This window comes from Peromyscus californicus, unplaced genomic scaffold, assembly GCF_007827085.1.
Source record: "Peromyscus californicus insignis strain IS unplaced genomic scaffold, ASM782708v3 Scaffold_11__1_contigs__length_118956290, whole genome shotgun sequence".
Classification (NCBI taxonomy): domain Eukaryota; kingdom Metazoa; phylum Chordata; class Mammalia; order Rodentia; family Cricetidae; genus Peromyscus; species Peromyscus californicus.
The window spans coordinates 70,952,340-70,968,822 of record NW_026294402.1 but is presented as its reverse complement, the minus strand read 5'-3'; the positions used below and the strand labels follow the sequence as shown (position 1 = coordinate 70,968,822).

At 39.2% G+C, this 16,483-nt stretch overlaps 1 protein-coding gene across 5 annotated transcripts in view; it reads right to left on the bottom strand.

Moving 5' to 3' along the window:
- The window catches only part of Hmgcll1 (3-hydroxymethyl-3-methylglutaryl-CoA lyase like 1), a 205,687-nt gene that overhangs the window by 66,900 nt on the left and 122,304 nt on the right, over window positions 1-16,483 (bottom strand). The window contains exons 8-9 of one of the 5 annotated variants that reach the window (XM_052714733.1): window positions 13,576-13,701; window positions 7,127-10,120 (exon numbers count right to left, since the gene is read on the bottom strand). The exons of 2 other annotated variants lie outside the window; for them this stretch is intronic. In XM_052714733.1, the coding sequence (XP_052570693.1) occupies window positions 10,010-10,120; window positions 13,576-13,701 (237 nt within the window). In that variant the 3' untranslated portion in view covers window positions 7,127-10,009. Of the gene's footprint in view, window positions 1-7,126; window positions 10,121-13,575; window positions 13,702-16,483 lie in introns of those variants that run through there. 2 more of the 5 variants (XR_008213280.1, XR_008213279.1) reach the window with 2 other exon arrangements.

Here is a 16,483-nt window from a genome sequence, read left to right as displayed (position 1 = left end):
TTGGAAAGGAACAAAATGTGAATACTGCCATGAGAAGTTGTTAGATGAGACTCAGTTCCCTGAGTGAGAAAGACCGTAAGACCAAGAAATAAGCATAGTAAGGAAAGGCAGGAATTGAAGACAGTGTGGCTGACCCACTCCCTCCGGCAATAGTCCACCTCCTATAGGCGCCTTCTTAAAGAGCGCCACCTGCTGGAAACCAAGTGTTTAAACACATGCGCCTAGAGAGGCCATTTCACATTCAAACCACACCACCAGTGGAGCAAAAAGGATGACATCATTATGTGAACTATGTGTTATATAGCAGTGTTTTCTAGGTTGAAACAGTCCCTCCATGAAGGAGCAGGGATGCTCATGAGACTCAGGAAGTAAACAAACTTTATATGCATAAGAAAACTAATACTTCAAGACTGATGGGGTACCCTCCCCAAAGTTATTGTCACAGAAAGCAAGTAACGAGGCAGGAGATTCTTAACAGCCCACACACACAAAGGAGATTCTTGAACTTGTTGAACTGTCTACAAGCCACGTGGAGAGTCCCAAAGTTGCAGGTTTCCTAAGCTGTTGCTCATATTGGGGTGGGCTTTATAGTGAGTGATGCAGCTGTAGTTGAGTCATTCCTGTTCCCATAAATACTCCACCCATGTTCTTGGCAGTAATCTCATTATACTTCTTGGTCACCAAATTGGACTTTGGTATAATCATTATATTAGCCTATTGAGTTTTCCCAATCGTGTGTGTGTGTGTGTGTGTGTGTGTGTGTGTGTGTGTGTGTGTGTGTGTGTGGTGTCTCTCCAGGAAAAATAGCACACAAATTTCTAACAGAGCCGTGTAGAGCAAGGAGAAAGTAGAAGCCTACATGACTAGGGAGACTATCAAGTAATCCCTGGCAATTCCTGTGACAATTGATATCAACACCCACCTACTCTGTTGCTCGTCTGCCAAAAGTACGAGACAATTTCCCAATATTTTGGCAGTTCTGACTCTGAGGATGTGGAATATAAATACTGCCCTGAGTAGTTATGGGGGTTTTGTTGTTTGTTTTGTCACCGTGACAGAGGCTAGAGTCATCTAAAAAGGGAGAATATCAGTTGAGAAAATGCCCCCATAGGGTTAGCTTATAGTCAAGCCTATAGGGTATCTTCTAGAATGTTGTTTGATGTGGATGGGCCCAGTCCACTGTTCCATCCCTGGGCAGGTGGTTCTGGGGTCTCCAAGAAGGAAAACTGAGCAAGCCAGGAAGAGCAAGTCAACACACAGTGTAGCTCTACAATTTCAGTTCCTGCTTCCAGGTTCCTGCCTTGAGTTCCTGCCTTGGCTTCCCCTGATACTGGACAGTAACCTGTAAGCCAAGTAAGTCCACATTACTCTTGTTCATCATCTTTATCACAGCAATATCAAACAGACTAAGACAAATACTGAGCCTTGTGCTTGATACGTTTCATCAATAAAATTCTTATAAAATCCCAAGGCATGTGACACTTATACAAACTCAGGAAAGGCCGTGTCAGGATGCAGAGCTCAGTGGATGCAGCACCATACAAGCACACCAATAGGAAGATACACAGTTTGGTGTTTGGTGATAAGTTTTCTTACGGATAACATGGCAGTTCTTTTGAAAACAGCACAGCCTTCACATAAAACAGAATGTACGAGGACCTTTTATGAGCACCTCTCTCGAGGCTAACTCTAGAAAGACTGGGCCATGAGAAGGGATAATAAAATTGATGATACTTAAGATTTATTTATTACTTACTAAGTGCCAGGCACTTTGCCAAACACACAGCATATTTTTTTTTCATGAAATCTCTCCAATAGCTATATAAAGACTGTTAGTGTGTGTGTGTGTGTGTGTGTGTGTGTGTGTGTGTGTGTGTGTGTGTGTGTATGTGTGTGTGTGTGTTTGGGTTTGTGTGTGTTATACAGGTGAAGGTAGTGACATTTAAAGGCACTAGATACATTTAACAAGGCTGCATAGCATTGAGTAAAAACTAAGAACAAGCTGCTGGTCTCCAGAGACTAAAACAAGATTCAATCAAAACCCCATGAACAGCAGACATGCACCGAGTCCGTAAAGCCTCATTGCTAACTGCAGTGAGATTGTTTGCTGACTTTCTTCCCTTCTTTCAGCTGACTCCTTGTTTTTTATCTTCTTTGTGGCTATCCCCCAGCGATTTTATGTTTTCACTTTTCTATTTATTTATTTTTTAACACAGCAGACTTCCTGGTCCTCTAGATCTTACAATCATCCTGCCCCTCTTCTGTGGTGTTCTCTGTGTATGAGGTGCAGCCTTGTGTTTTAGATGTATCCACTGGTACTAGGAACCGTAATCAGTTATTCTCTTGCATTTTGGCTTTCTGTAATGGCCTCTGTCTGCTGCAAAGAGAAGCTTCTTTGATGAGAGATGAGAGCTATACTCACAGGTGGGTGTAAGGATAAACATTTAAGGCAAAGTTAGGAATTGTGCTGGTTTCGTAAAGTGGCAGTAGAGAGTTCTCTGAGGTTAATGGCCATACTAGCCCTGGGTAGTTGGCTAGGTTTCCTGTACCAGACGTGATAACTAAAAATAAATGAGACACACTACTGCACCTTTAGAGCTATCTTGCCATGCTTATTATTGTTGTGAGTCATAGGTGTCACGGTTCAGTAGGTATATTGGTTGTTTCCTTCCTTTGGCCTCTTCCATAGCATCTTCTGGTTCTGTAAAAGCTAGTTCTCAGGGAAGAGGCTTCCAGAACAGATCCAGCTTGACTCTTCTATGCCCTGTGTCTGAAACTCATGATGTCTTCAGCAATAGGGAATTACTTTCAAATTCTGAAAGGCAACCAAGGGCAACAGAAATAGACTATATTGTTTTGGGAGTCTCTTGGACTTCTCTGACCAAGAGACAGCTGAACTGTGTTCCATTGTGTGTATGCTCCACATTATCATATTTCATTCATCACTTGAAAGATATTTGGGTTTTTTCCATTTTCTACAGCAATGAGAAACATGACTGAGTACTGTGGAGTAAAATGTTGTATTCTTTGGTCTTATGTCAAGGAATGGTATACAGATCATATGGTAGATTTATTTTTAGCTTTCTGAGAATTCTACATACTGATTACCAGAGTGGCTGGAATCCTACTAATGGTGAATGAGGGTTTCCCTTTCCCCACATCCTTGCCAGCATTTCCTATCATTTGTTTTGTTGATTTTAACCATTCTAACTGGGGTAAGAGGAAATATCAAACTTGTTTTGATTTGCATTTCCCTAATTGCTAGGGATGATGAACCATGTTTTGAGGTATTTCTTTAGCCATATTTTATTTCTTCTCTTCAGAACCAGACTGTTTTTTTAATGGGTAATTTATTTTTGTTTTTGTTTTTTCTTTGACATTTTTTGAGTTCGTCATGCATTCAGCATCTTAACAATCCTCTGTCAAATGAACAGCTGGCAAAGTTCCTCTCCCATTTTGTGGGTTTTCTCTTCACTCAATTAACTCTATCCTTAGTGGTACAAAAGCTTTTTAGCTTTATGAGGTCCCACTTGTCTGACCTAAATTCCTGGGCATTGGAGTCCTAGTCAGAAAGCTCTGCCTACACCTGTATCCTGTAGGATACCTCCTGAGTTTTCTTCTGTTTCATTATTTTCAAGCTTTACATTGGGGACTTTAATCCATTTGGAGACCTTTTTTTTGCAAAGTGATAGACATGGATCTAATATTATGATTCTACTTATGAACATATATTCTGACTGGGAAGAAAGACAACTAGGCAAATAAACAAATAAGTTAAAATTTACAATAAAAGTTTGGTAAGTTGTTGAAATATTCTGGGGTGGGCAGGCCTTCTGTGGGGCCTGCCTTCTTCAGGTAAGGGGCTGCAAAGTGCCTAATCCCAAGCTCAGGAATGAGATTCAGGCATTCCCCAATCAGTGACCTACTACTTGAACCAAGGCAAGTGAGAAATGAAACCATGGGTTACTGCCGCCTGCTGTACCTCTGCTCAGATCCGTTTAAGGCTTTTGCTCTGATTGCACACACCAAGTTTGACATTCAACAAGGACTCAGTAACTTGTAACTGGATGAATGGATGGTTGGCATGTGGCATGCCCACCATGTTGATGAACAAAAGCTTAAAGATACCAAGACGTCTCTTGCCAGTCCAGTTTAGGTGAGTGAGTCTAAGGGTTTACTTTGGATTGCATCGTGAAGTTGATGCTGAACTCTTGGTTACAAGGAGCCAGTTATGTCTAGGCAGAGCAGTATAACAAGAGAAGACCATAAAAGAACCTGATCGTGAGATCCAGGACAGGCACCGAAACTACATGAAGAAACCCTGTCTCGAAAAACCAAAAAAAAAAAAAAAAGAAAGAAACAAAGAAAGAAAGAAAGAAGAAGAGGAGGAGAAGGAGAAGGAGAAGGAGGAGGAGGAGGAGAAGAAAGAAGAAGAAGAAGAAGAAGAAGAAGAAGAAGAAGAAGAAGAAGAAGAAGAAGAAGAAGAAGAAGAAGAACCTGACAATCAGGGGCAAGTTTGCATCTGGAGGGCAGCTATTTCAATTTCCAGGTTCTGTGTTTCTTTGCAGTGAACTGTGCAGAGACCCATGAATAGTTACAAGAAAGGAGAGAGTTTATTACAGGAGAAATATGGAGGAGCTTGGAAGTATGCCAGACCTCCTCCCTGTATCTTAGTTCTAAGAGAACAGAAGGAAGAGATGGGGTGGTGAGCCTACACGACCTCTTATGGGTAACTTGCATAGGACCCGCCTGTTCAAGTTCTTACAACACTGCCTTTTTTTTCTCCTGACCACGCTCCCTCGATTGAATGTAGCCCACACAGACTAAGAGCTCCTGATCCTTCTGTGTTGCTGCCAATCCTATCCCCTCCTCCACTTTGTTCCTTACGTTTTTTACATTAGATAGCACTCGGCCACCTTGTTTGAGGAGCAGACCAAGGATATAGGTTAGAGTACAATGCTTGACGAGGAAAGTACTATAATGTGTTTCAACATGAAACTTCTGATGTTTATCAGACACCAAACTGACCTGAAACAAACAGAATAGCCAAGTACTTACCAACTTAACTGCACAGGTCTTGTTAAAATGCAAGTTGTGATGTAGTAGGTCTGCCTTTCTTAAAAGAAAAAAAGAAAGAACCTGGGGATCATCATTCTGCTGGGCTTGAACCCATGATAATCACTACAGATGAAGGTAATTGTGTGTTTTGAGTCTGAAGTTAAAGACACAGGACAAAAGGAGGAAGCCAAAAAGCAGTTGAAGGAAGGAAGACCGAGCCAAGGAGGATGGAGGACACAGAGGGAGAACTATGTAAAAAAAAAAAAAAAAAAAAGTACTTACAGCAAGTGGGACTGTGCCACCGGCTGTGTGCTAAAAACGGAGTGAGAACAGATATGTGAACTTGGATTTAGCTCGAAATAACTACAGGAGACCATCAGTAGAACAAGTTAAGCGCCGATGCCCTCTGATGATGTCACACATTCACCACACAGCAACTGTAGAGTGTCACCATTCTTCATGATCCTTCACTGTACAGCCACCACCAATGTCTGCTGGGCTTTTGCTACTACCTGCAGGACCCCCTGCCTATGGACTGGTCCAACAAATTCAAGGCCAGACCAGGATGTTTTTAAGCCAAATTCGTGGACCAGCTTCCCTGTCTTTGTTCAAACTGACCAACCCTAAATCAAGACAAGAAGACCACCACACAGACCCGTAAAACCCCCATCCCTCAAGGAAAGACCTGCCTCTGGCTTCTTGAGCGCCCCCTGGGCTTTGCAGAGTCGTTTTTTCTGTGCGCTCGGTCTGTGTGTTCTTCCTCGCCCCCAAGGAAAGCTGTTTCCTGTGGCTGATCCTGTCTGCTGTGTTTATAAATTTCCCTACTGTTCCCTGGTGACATTCCCCCTACCTTTTAATTTTTTAACTGGCAAAAAATAAAATGAACCTGATGAAGACCTCCTAGATGATAATGCTACCACACTGAAGTCTTCATCACTGAAATAAAAATTATTCCCTTTTCCTTCTGTCTCAGAGTAATTGGATACAGGCTTGGGCTTATGTAGACTCACCTCTCTTTCTCACCATAGCGTATATTTCCATCAGAACATCTTCTCTGCCTGCTCCCAGATGCGTGTTTAGTCTGTCTTCCTGGTCTAGTCCTCTGAGAACAAACGCCATTGGGAAGGGCCTGTCATGATCCTCTGCTCAATAAAACATGAGAGGATGTCTGGAAGGGTGGAAGTGTATGCCATACTTTGAAGATTAAAAAAAAATCACAGGAAAAGGAAAAGGCCATGCACATACTGAGAGCTGTGTGGATGCAAGGCTGGAGGCATGGCAATGAGCCTGCCCTCCCAGGAGCTAGTATCGGAAGGAGAACTACACCGCAGGATGGAAAAGGTACTTGCAGCATGAGTGAGTTGCCGATGGTGGAGAACCAAATTCTGAATATTTGTCAGATAAATGGGTTTTAAAACTTATTGTTTCGGGTTTTTCTGCTTGCCTGCAGTTTTTTTTTTTATTGTGTTCTTCTGTCATATATTACATCCTGACTTTGCCTACAGTTTAAAATATCCTAACTGATGTGGCACATTGATAATACTTTTATACTGTTTATAATATTTATATCTTTTATTATTTCATACCATTTATATTTAATACTGTTATAATTATAAAAGTGTAATATTTCTGTCTATAAGGTATTCGTTAGCAAAAATTAGATTATTTTATCTTTATCTCCTCCTTCTTTCTCTTTTCTTACTCTGTCCCTCTCCTGACTATTTTCTGTGACCCTCCTCACATGCCATTCTTCCCCATCTCTCCCTCTCTCTCTTCACTTTTGGGCCTACATCACTTAGGCACAAAATCCGTATCTTCCAGTCCATGAGAGCAAAGTGAACATGGATATTTACTAGAATCTTCCTTGTCTATTATTTTAGTTCATATTTGTTTCTGGTTCTGAGTCTTTAGTTTTCCTTATTGACAAATTTGAAAGGGATGATATTTATGAATTATTTACTCAATGCTGAATCCTTTGACTCATATTGAGAATTACTCATTTAGATGATAGAGTATGCAAAATTATCAAAATTAAGAGCATACATGTGGAAATTAAGAGCCATATACATACAACTAAGAAATTCTTTATTAAACTTTATAGTAAATAGAATGCTAAAAATGTAAAGAGAACATTGAATTTGCTAGAAAATTACCACCAGATTAAATTTGTTTGCTTTGAGTTCATGAATGTAAGATTTACAAAATTTTCATTTTCAGAATGCATAATTCTTTCTGCTTGCTGGTATGTTGAGCAGGGAGAACAAATTCAGATCCTTACACATCCTAGGTAAAGTGATCTACTACTTAGTGATAGTCCCACCCAGAAGCTACAGAGTCCTTTGAAAATACTTGGCTATCACAGAACAGCAACATGTGTATATGATAAAACATACTTCAAGTTCCAGGACACAGAATAGATATTTTCCTTAACTTACGAATAGATGTGAAGAAAGATTATTTTCATTCACATTCCAATAAAACTTATACTTGCTTTGTCATTCTTAAGCCTTTCTAGGTAGAATCAAAGCAAAGGTCTCAAAATACATGTGGGTGAGCTTTTTGTTTTTTTCGATGGGTCCTGCAATGATTGCAAAGTTTCCTGGTTAGCTGAAATACGTTGGGAGAATTCTTCCTAAGAACATCAGACAGACTAGGGAAAGAAAGGAACAACAAAACATCAACTAGTTTGTGTCAAGTGTAATTAGATAATATCAAGGTAGTTAGGGAAGCGAGCAGATAACAATGAGGTAGGCACCATGTAACCGTAACACTGTATCTAAGGTTAAAGTTTACCCTGTCCTTGAAAGAACTTAGAGATTCACTTCAAAACAACAATGCTGGCCACTGATTTTATAAGTAGTTTGCATAAGAAGATATTTCCCCAAATATCTCAAAACTAGCACTCCATGACTCTGAGAGAGAAAAATCAATTTCCCCAGAAATTGGAGGGATGAGCACATTTGTTGCAGCTGCTTTTCAGTGCCCTGGTGTCTTAGTTAGGCCTTCTGTTCCTGTGAAGAGATGCCATGACCATGGCAACTCTTCTAAAGGAAAGCATTTCATTGGGTGGCTTACAGTTTCAGAGGTTTAGTCCATTGTCATCATGGTGCGGCGAAATGGTGGCATGCAGGCAGACATGGTGCTGGAGACGGAGCTGAGAGTCCTACATCTTGACCCACAGGCAACAAGAAGTGGTATGAGACACTAGGCATGGCTTGAGCATATATGAGACCTCAAAGCCTGCCTCCACAGTGGCACACTTCCTCCAGCAAGGCCATTCCTACTCCAACAAAGCCACACATCCTAAGAGTACCAGTCCCAAGGAGCCTATGGGGGCAATTACAGTTAAGCTACCACACCTAGTGTTCAAGTGAGACCTGCAGGAAGATGGTACTGAGGAAAATCCACAACTGGCTGCAACTTTGCTGCCTCTGCTTCATCCATATTCCAACCTGAACCCCCAAGCACACAATTGCTTTCAGTCCTCTGGAAGAAAAGCAGACTGTCACAGAACCTACTGAAGAACCGTGCTACAAGTTGACAAGTTGGAGTCATCCATGAAAATTTAGGTTTCTTTGTAAACCCGTATGTTTCCACTCTAACTTTTTCCTACTATGTACCTTTAATGATATTTTGGTTCTAATCAATGTCCCTCTTATTTCCTGGAATATTTTCATTTCAACATCTCTACTGTTTTCTAGGATGTCTATGATATTTTATGTTAATAGATGTTTTACATATATGCCTATGTACAGCTTCCCTAACTAGTACATGGAGAGGCCAGAAGAAGCCACCAGATCCCCTGAAACTGGGGTTAAAATGATATTTGATCACCATGTGGGTGCTGGGAATCGAACGCAGGTCCTCTGGAAGGAAAGCCAGTGCTTTCAACAACTGGGCCATCTCCAGGCCTTGATCTTTGATGTATTAATTTTTGTTATCCCTGACAAAATTTTTTGGCACAACAGATAGTATTTCTACCACTTCAACTTTAAAATAAACATCCTAAAGTCAAACAAAAATAAACAGATCTAGGGTGCAGAAAGTCAATGGAAACAGAATTTTCACCAGTTAAAAATTATATTCACATTTTTAAAAATCACAACAGCATTTCCTTGTGCAATTCAGAAGTAAATTAGATATTGTGGAAATAGACTGTGGTGTCTACATCAGCCTACTGTCATTACTGTTCCTTAGACACCAGGACAAAAACTATGCCTTATAGTTTCTCTATATTTAAATACTACTGTGGATTTTTTTTCTACAGTTGATGTAATTATAAAACACAGCAAACTGGATGCATGGAACAAACATGGGAGGTATGATGTGTTTTCAGGATATGGCATCTTGCCATTGACCACAGCATCTTGGAGCACAGTAAAGACATTGAAATAGTTAACAGATGTTAGCCGTACTTGAAATATAAAAGTTCTATTGCTAAAAATTATGTAGGGTCAGACGAAAATTTGGCTCTTGGTCCATAACTTAACAAACTTGGCAAATGGAAAGTCGGGATCCAGAGGCAGAAAACACAACATCAGGGCCACACACTCTGAATTGTGTCAAAGCTCGTAAACTACTAACAATATGTACCCTGTGGTAAGGAGGCTTGATGAAGTATTAACACAATACTCGATACTTAGAGAAATCTGAAGTCAATTTTCACATCTACTAAGGTAAAAACTAAATGCTTTCTGTAAGAGCAAATGAGCAGGCTTTGTCCACATCCAGAAGGACATCCACCAGTGTTAATTCCCAGCTTGCAATTCAACCAATGGCTGGTATTGCCTTCCATCTACTTCATGGTCTACCCAGTGATAATCTTTCATAGCATCTCTTCTTTCCCAGTTCCTTTTAAAAAAAATTAACTTCCACTTCAGAATGAGTTGGCATTAACGATTCTGCAATGAATCGGAACCAAAATGGATCTTTTAACTCTTAAATCATAAATTCATTCAAGTCCAGCTTTGAAGGTGGCTTGTGCAACTTTAGAGTTTGTGGTTTTATTCACTGCCTTGCAAATAAAATCACCAGCTTCCATCACTTTGTAGAGATTCACACCCTGGCAAGGAAAAGAAAAGACACTGAATGAGATAGGGAATTAGTGTGAAAAAGAAAAATGATAAAGCAAATTCTTTTTTACTCACTAGTAGTTGCTTAGCTGTTAAAAATTATGAAGTATTATTTTGATATCAATTCAGGGTCAACATTTATTTCTATAAAGTATGTAGGCAGTGTTTTAGATTTCTCCACTTTATTAAAACATAATATGGAGGAGACTCCTCCAAATAACAGTATAATTCACAAACATCTCTAATGTTTAAGAAGGACAATTGTGGAATTTGAAAACAGTCCATAAAGTATCAGGAAAGAAGAAATAAAGTAATAATGGATTGGAGACATTTATACTTAGATACTTAATTGGGAAAATAATGTCTTTATTATATATAAAGAAACAAACTGGATACATTTGCATGGATTCTAGGAAAGATGATTGCTTTTTTTCCCTCTTTTCTTTCTTTCTTTTTTAACAATATACAGCATCAGAATTGTGACATGGTATGAAATGGGGATCTGTAAGTCAGAGAAAATGAGCAGTATTTTGTATACAATTTTTTATATAATGGCACCTTCTATGCCTAACATTTATTCTGAAAGGATAAATAAAAGCAGCTGATGCTTGGGAAAATTCCTGACTGACAGATCACAAACAGTATGAAGGCCAAGTTCAGGGCATAGTCCTCATCTGTGGGCCTTGGAGTAACAACAGTATTTTGCCCAGTGCTTTTGTTGTGACTGGAAGGACACATATATGAGAATGTCCACCATATATTTGCCTTCATGCAGCATCTCACATACTTTTACATCCTTCTTCAACATGAACTAGAAACAGTGATAACTAACGATTAAAATTAATCTTGGCCAGTAAACTGTTAGTAGCTATTTTTAGTATGTATGGAAATCTGATTTCCTCCTAAAATGGACAAGAATGAAAATTTACAAAGCTTTTCATAACATGTTCATTTTAATTTTTCTTGCTAGGGATATTTCAGAACACTCTTTTTTATTTCTCTTTTTAATAATGGTCAATAAAATGTTTTGTAAAATGATTCTTTTAAACAGTTTTTTTATTTTCTTTTACATTATGAACATGGTTTCAGGGTAGCAGCATTATTTTTGATTTGAGAAATTTGTTATTGTCATGGAACATCTGAGTCTACATTTTAATTTAAATTCTTAATACAATGATGTCTAAATAGTTTCATATGTCTTACATTTCTGAATTAAATCCACCAAGGGTTTGATGGAATAATTCAGTCACTAATGTTCCTCTAAACTTTGTAAGAATTCCATTTCTAACAAATTATGCATAGGATATGCTAATATTATCTCAGGAAAGAATTTTGTTTTGATCTTTCTCTATAATTTCACCTAATTAGCTGATGTGATTATAAAAAATACTGTATTTAATCTTAAATCATTTATCAGATGTCTAGAAAGTAATATGATATATCGTGAGGTTTCACATAGATTGCATATTATTTTGTCCTCATGAAGCTTATGTGTATACAGACAATTAGAGACTCATAAATATAAATTTCTGTGCTTTACTTAAGTGCATGGAGAGAGTTATGTCCACCTGATTAAAAGGACCAAGTAACTCATGAGGAAAGAGTAGAAAGAATGTGCCAGGGAAGAGGCTGTGAAGGTACAATTCATGGTGCGTGTGGTGACGGGAGGAAGAAGCTACAAGGGGCACTGTAGGCAAAGAACAACACCACAAAAGACCTAAAAGAAACAGCACAGTTTATGGAGGATGAGGAAGCCACAGTGCATGTGGGTAGCAATGGTCAAACTTGTCCCAGAGAGCATTTATGATGGAGAAGGTACCAACAGGCCAGAGTGTGTTACACAGTAAGCCTTGTTTTGGAGGAAATACAAGCTCACTGGGAGTTGCTTAAGCAGAAGCATAGTATGTACAACCTTGCAGTACAGAAAAAAAATCTTGTGGTAAGTGATGAACTCAAATGCAAGTCTGGAACCACAATTAGTGCAGGGGACGAACACTCGGCAAAGAGCTATGGTTCTATGATTATTGCTCTTGGTAAGTAACTGGGACTGTGGTTTGTAGTGACTGTAGTGCTCCTTAGTGTTAAAATCCTCCTCAACCTTACCAGTTTGAAGGGTGACATTTGATTTTCTGGAATTTGGCATTGAAACCTAAAGTTACAGGAAACATTTAACACTGGTTGTTAATTAAACTTCATTCATTCATTTAAGTTCTAAGAAAGGATCCATTTTTCTTCATTTTCAGGCACTGTCTTCTAAAACAATGATTAGGCCACTGTGTAATCAAACCAATATTTTCCTACAGAGAAGATAAGTAATAGATTTTGTGGTTTATAGACAACAGCTGCTAGTCCTTGGTGCCAGGTAAACTCTCAATGAATATTTATTGAGCATCTGTATGTTACAGACACTGAGTAAGAATAAGCTATAATGACTGCATTTTGACTGTCCAGGAAGCTAAAAGAATAAACAATATCATGATACAACTTTTTGGGGCATGAACAAATAAAAACACAAAATTCCAGGGAAGCAACAAGGTCCTTATTATAGCTTTGCCTGGTATAGACAAAGTGATGCTAGGAATGGACCAGTTGGCGGTACCTCACTTTCTAGATGAAATAAGACATGAGGTAAAAGACCACTCAGAAATACATGAAAGCATAAATAAGGGGAAGCAGTGGAGAACAAAATGGAGTAACAGGTGAGCTGGATGCCATGGGAGAAATGGTATAATTACATTGAGACTGGAGAGGAAGAAGGAGGGGGGGATTTATGTTGTAAGTTAACTGATGCTTTTATGGTTTGGATGTGCAATAATCTCAGAATAGTCTTTTTGCCTTTCATGGTTTCCCATAAAACAGAATCTCCACTATGCTGATAGATTTTGTTACTAAAGAAAAAAAAAAGAAAGCTTGGAGTTGGTTTCAGCAGAGTTAGCTCACAAGACATACCACTTCAGGTACTTAGAAAGTACCTGTGTCTGCCACCTGTATCTTACATCTCATGTTCAGCTAAACTTTGCTCTTCCACTGGCCATTTGCAAAGTGTCAGAAGCCCCAGGCTAACATAATAATCCCAATCTGACTGAGGATCTCAGCTTCTCTGAGGAGCCATATGAAAAGCAAAACTACAGAGCGTTGTAATCACAAAGACAGGAGCCCTCACACAGTAAAGTGTGCAAAGTCAAAGCAGATAATATATGGAAAATTATTTTGGAGTTCATAAAAGTTTGTAACAGGGAATGAGGATGCTATTGGTGACTGAGCTCTAGCAATAAGCACCTACAAAGTCTCTGAAACCCGTTCACTGCATTTTCCTTCTGTACATTCCAGCAAATAGCAATGAGGTAAAACTTTGACCTCAGTTGCTTTTCAGCTTTGAGAAAGTATTCCTGTTTGAACCTGAAAAGAAGGCACGGATATTAAAAAACATGTTAAAAGAACTTACTGTATTGAGCCCCATGCCATTAAGCATATATATCAAATCCTCGGTGGCTACATTCCCAGAAGCACCTTTTGCATAAGGACAGCCACCTAATCCGGATACAGCAGAGTCCACCACATTAACTCCCATCTGAAAAATAAACCACAACACCTAAGGCATGTGCACGTGTGGAATATGAATCATCCATTTCCATTTAGCCTGTCATGAAGAACCAGCCAGCAAACTTTGAACCTGTAATCTCAACATAGTCTCTGATCACTTGATGCTGGAGTAGTCCCTGGGGAACCAGTTCCTTTTCTGACTCAGTTTGTCTCCTAGACCAACAAACACTCTGCTAAAGATCTTTGCAGCTGGGCCAGTCTTACACCAAAATTTAAAAGGTAGGGTTTTGTCTGTTTGTTCTCTATAACAGCACAGCTGGTGGAGACAGAGCTTGAAGTAAGGTTAATTCATTTCTGGTTTTGTATATTCTCTAATTTCTTTAAAACATTGCAGGAATAACACAAAGCATTTGCAATACTACTGCTCAAAATCAAAGTCTCAGAAGACTGGAACTTGTGTATGGTAGTTAGGGATGAGGCTAACATCTGCAGTGGGCTTTGTGGGCTCAATTTATCTATCCAATTTACCCAACACTATTTTGCACACACGACTCTGTTCCTCTGGAAGCAAGAGGTATTTAAGAGGCAAGGCATTCCTCTCTAGCTACAGCAGTTCACAGTCACTGAGTCCACACTAACTGCTATATATCAGCTTTAATGTTTTGTGTGCATGGCTCACAACTCTCACCAAAACCCACACAAAGATTCTCTCATACTATTCCCACATCACAGGGAGGAACCTCGGGTAGAGCAGGTTCAGAAAATTTGTGCAAGTGCCTGTCCTGGTGGAGAATTCTGTCCCAGAGAACACCCATTCTGCCTCTATCCACAGCCTCTGGAAGCTGAACATTAGTATAGATTGAGTGTTTGGACTTGGGGATGCAGAGGACAAAGAGCTTATTTGCTGAGACCATGGAAGATAAAAGCACAATGATATTAAGGAAAGTCTTGGGTATCAGCTGTTGATAATATAAAAAGGGAGCTGGGTGTGCCATTCATCTGGGAAAGCTGTCAACTCAATAATCGAGGGGCTGCATAAATACTTAATCAGTTCTTTACTCTTTATACTTGGCAGCTAATCTATTTAGTGGAATTTAACACAACATCCAAAGAGACAGAAGTTTCAATAGTCCTCACTACTGAGTACCCATTAGAATTATCTATGCTCTCTTAAAAAGTACTATTGGCCAGTGGTGCGTGAGCTGGCTTTTTGGAGACTAGCTATGCGGGACACCTTGCTCAGCCTAGATGCAGGGGGAGGCCTTGGACCCACCTCAACTGAATGTACCAGGCTCTGCTAACTCCCCACAGGAGGTCTTACCTTTGCGGAGGAGGGACTTGGGGGTGGGTTGGGGGAGAAGGTTGGGAGAGGCAGGAAGAGGGAAGAGAAGGGATCTGTGATTGGTATGTAAAATGAATAAAAAATTCTTAATAAATAAATGAAAAATACTAGTAGCTAGCCCTCCCGCCCAAGTTAGTTAAACAATTTGTATACACATATTAAAACATTACATGGTACCCCATAAGTGTCAATTTTATGCACCTGTTAAAAATGGAAACAAGAAATAAATTACATTCTTTTACTTCTAAAAAAGTTATTGCAGATATTCCTAGTCAAATTTTGGAAGAGGTGATACCAAACATGTAGACAAGCAGAAAATAGACTAAGAAGCATTATTTATTTTAATTAAGTGTTTATTATAAAGAGGGAATATGTTTAGAGTTCATAACTAAAATCTTATCATTATATATATTTGAAAATAATGCACAGACCACCTATATTTACTTCAGAGAGGTTATCAGCGTTAGAGAATGTCCTGTCTCTCATTAAACACAAGCTTGGCTTAGGAGAAGAGCTTAATGGGTGGGTATGTACAAGGACATGCGTGCGTGAGTGCGTGCGTGCGTGCGTGCGTGCGTGCGTGTGTGTGTGTGTGTGTGTGTGTGTGTGTGTGTGTGTGTGTTTAGGGGTTGTGTGTGAAGTACGCACCACAAGCTTTTGTGACAGTACAATAAAAAACAAAGCATTTGCCTTTTTATTTATCTCAGAAGCAATGTCCATCTTGAGATGAACAGCCACATGGTGGCAGTGTAACCTTAGAATCCCCAGGTTCACATCCAGTGTTCACAACTGGGTCCCAGTCAGAGAGGACAGCTAATATGTAAAACAATCCATCAAGTGAACAACTTTCATACATTTAAAATAAATATAAGAACAACAAGACTGCAGGATGCATGAAGCCACAGTTAAAATATCCTTTGTGTGCTTGGTTACTTCTTCCTCTGATTTGAAATATTTATTAACCAAAACTATGATTCCAGTTACTAAACATAAACTCCCAACAATCATGGAACTTAGCATTAGAAACAAAAATTATTAAGTTTTGTGTCCTATGTGCCAAGAAGTAACTTACCATAATCAAAAGAGATGCCAGGCCTCAAACACAAAATAAAGCAAAGCAAACAACAGAAACACTCAGTTGAAATGTCCTTACAGTCCCTCATTTACTCTCTCTCTCTCTTACTAATCAATAAATCAACCCCTTGACTTTAGTGGTGTTTTCCACCTGCTTGAGCTCTGTACATTTGTGTAAAATTGGTGTTAATTGCCATCTCTAGAAAGTAATAAATTAGACATAGATATATTATAAGCATATTGGGTCTTGTCTACAACAGTAGGTGAATTCTGAGGCATGCTCATTTTACACAACACTCACATTCTGCAGACATGCCAAGTAAATAAAGGTTATTTTTACATGCTGCTTAGAAAAAATCCCCAATCAATAAATAAGTGTGTTTACATAATGGAA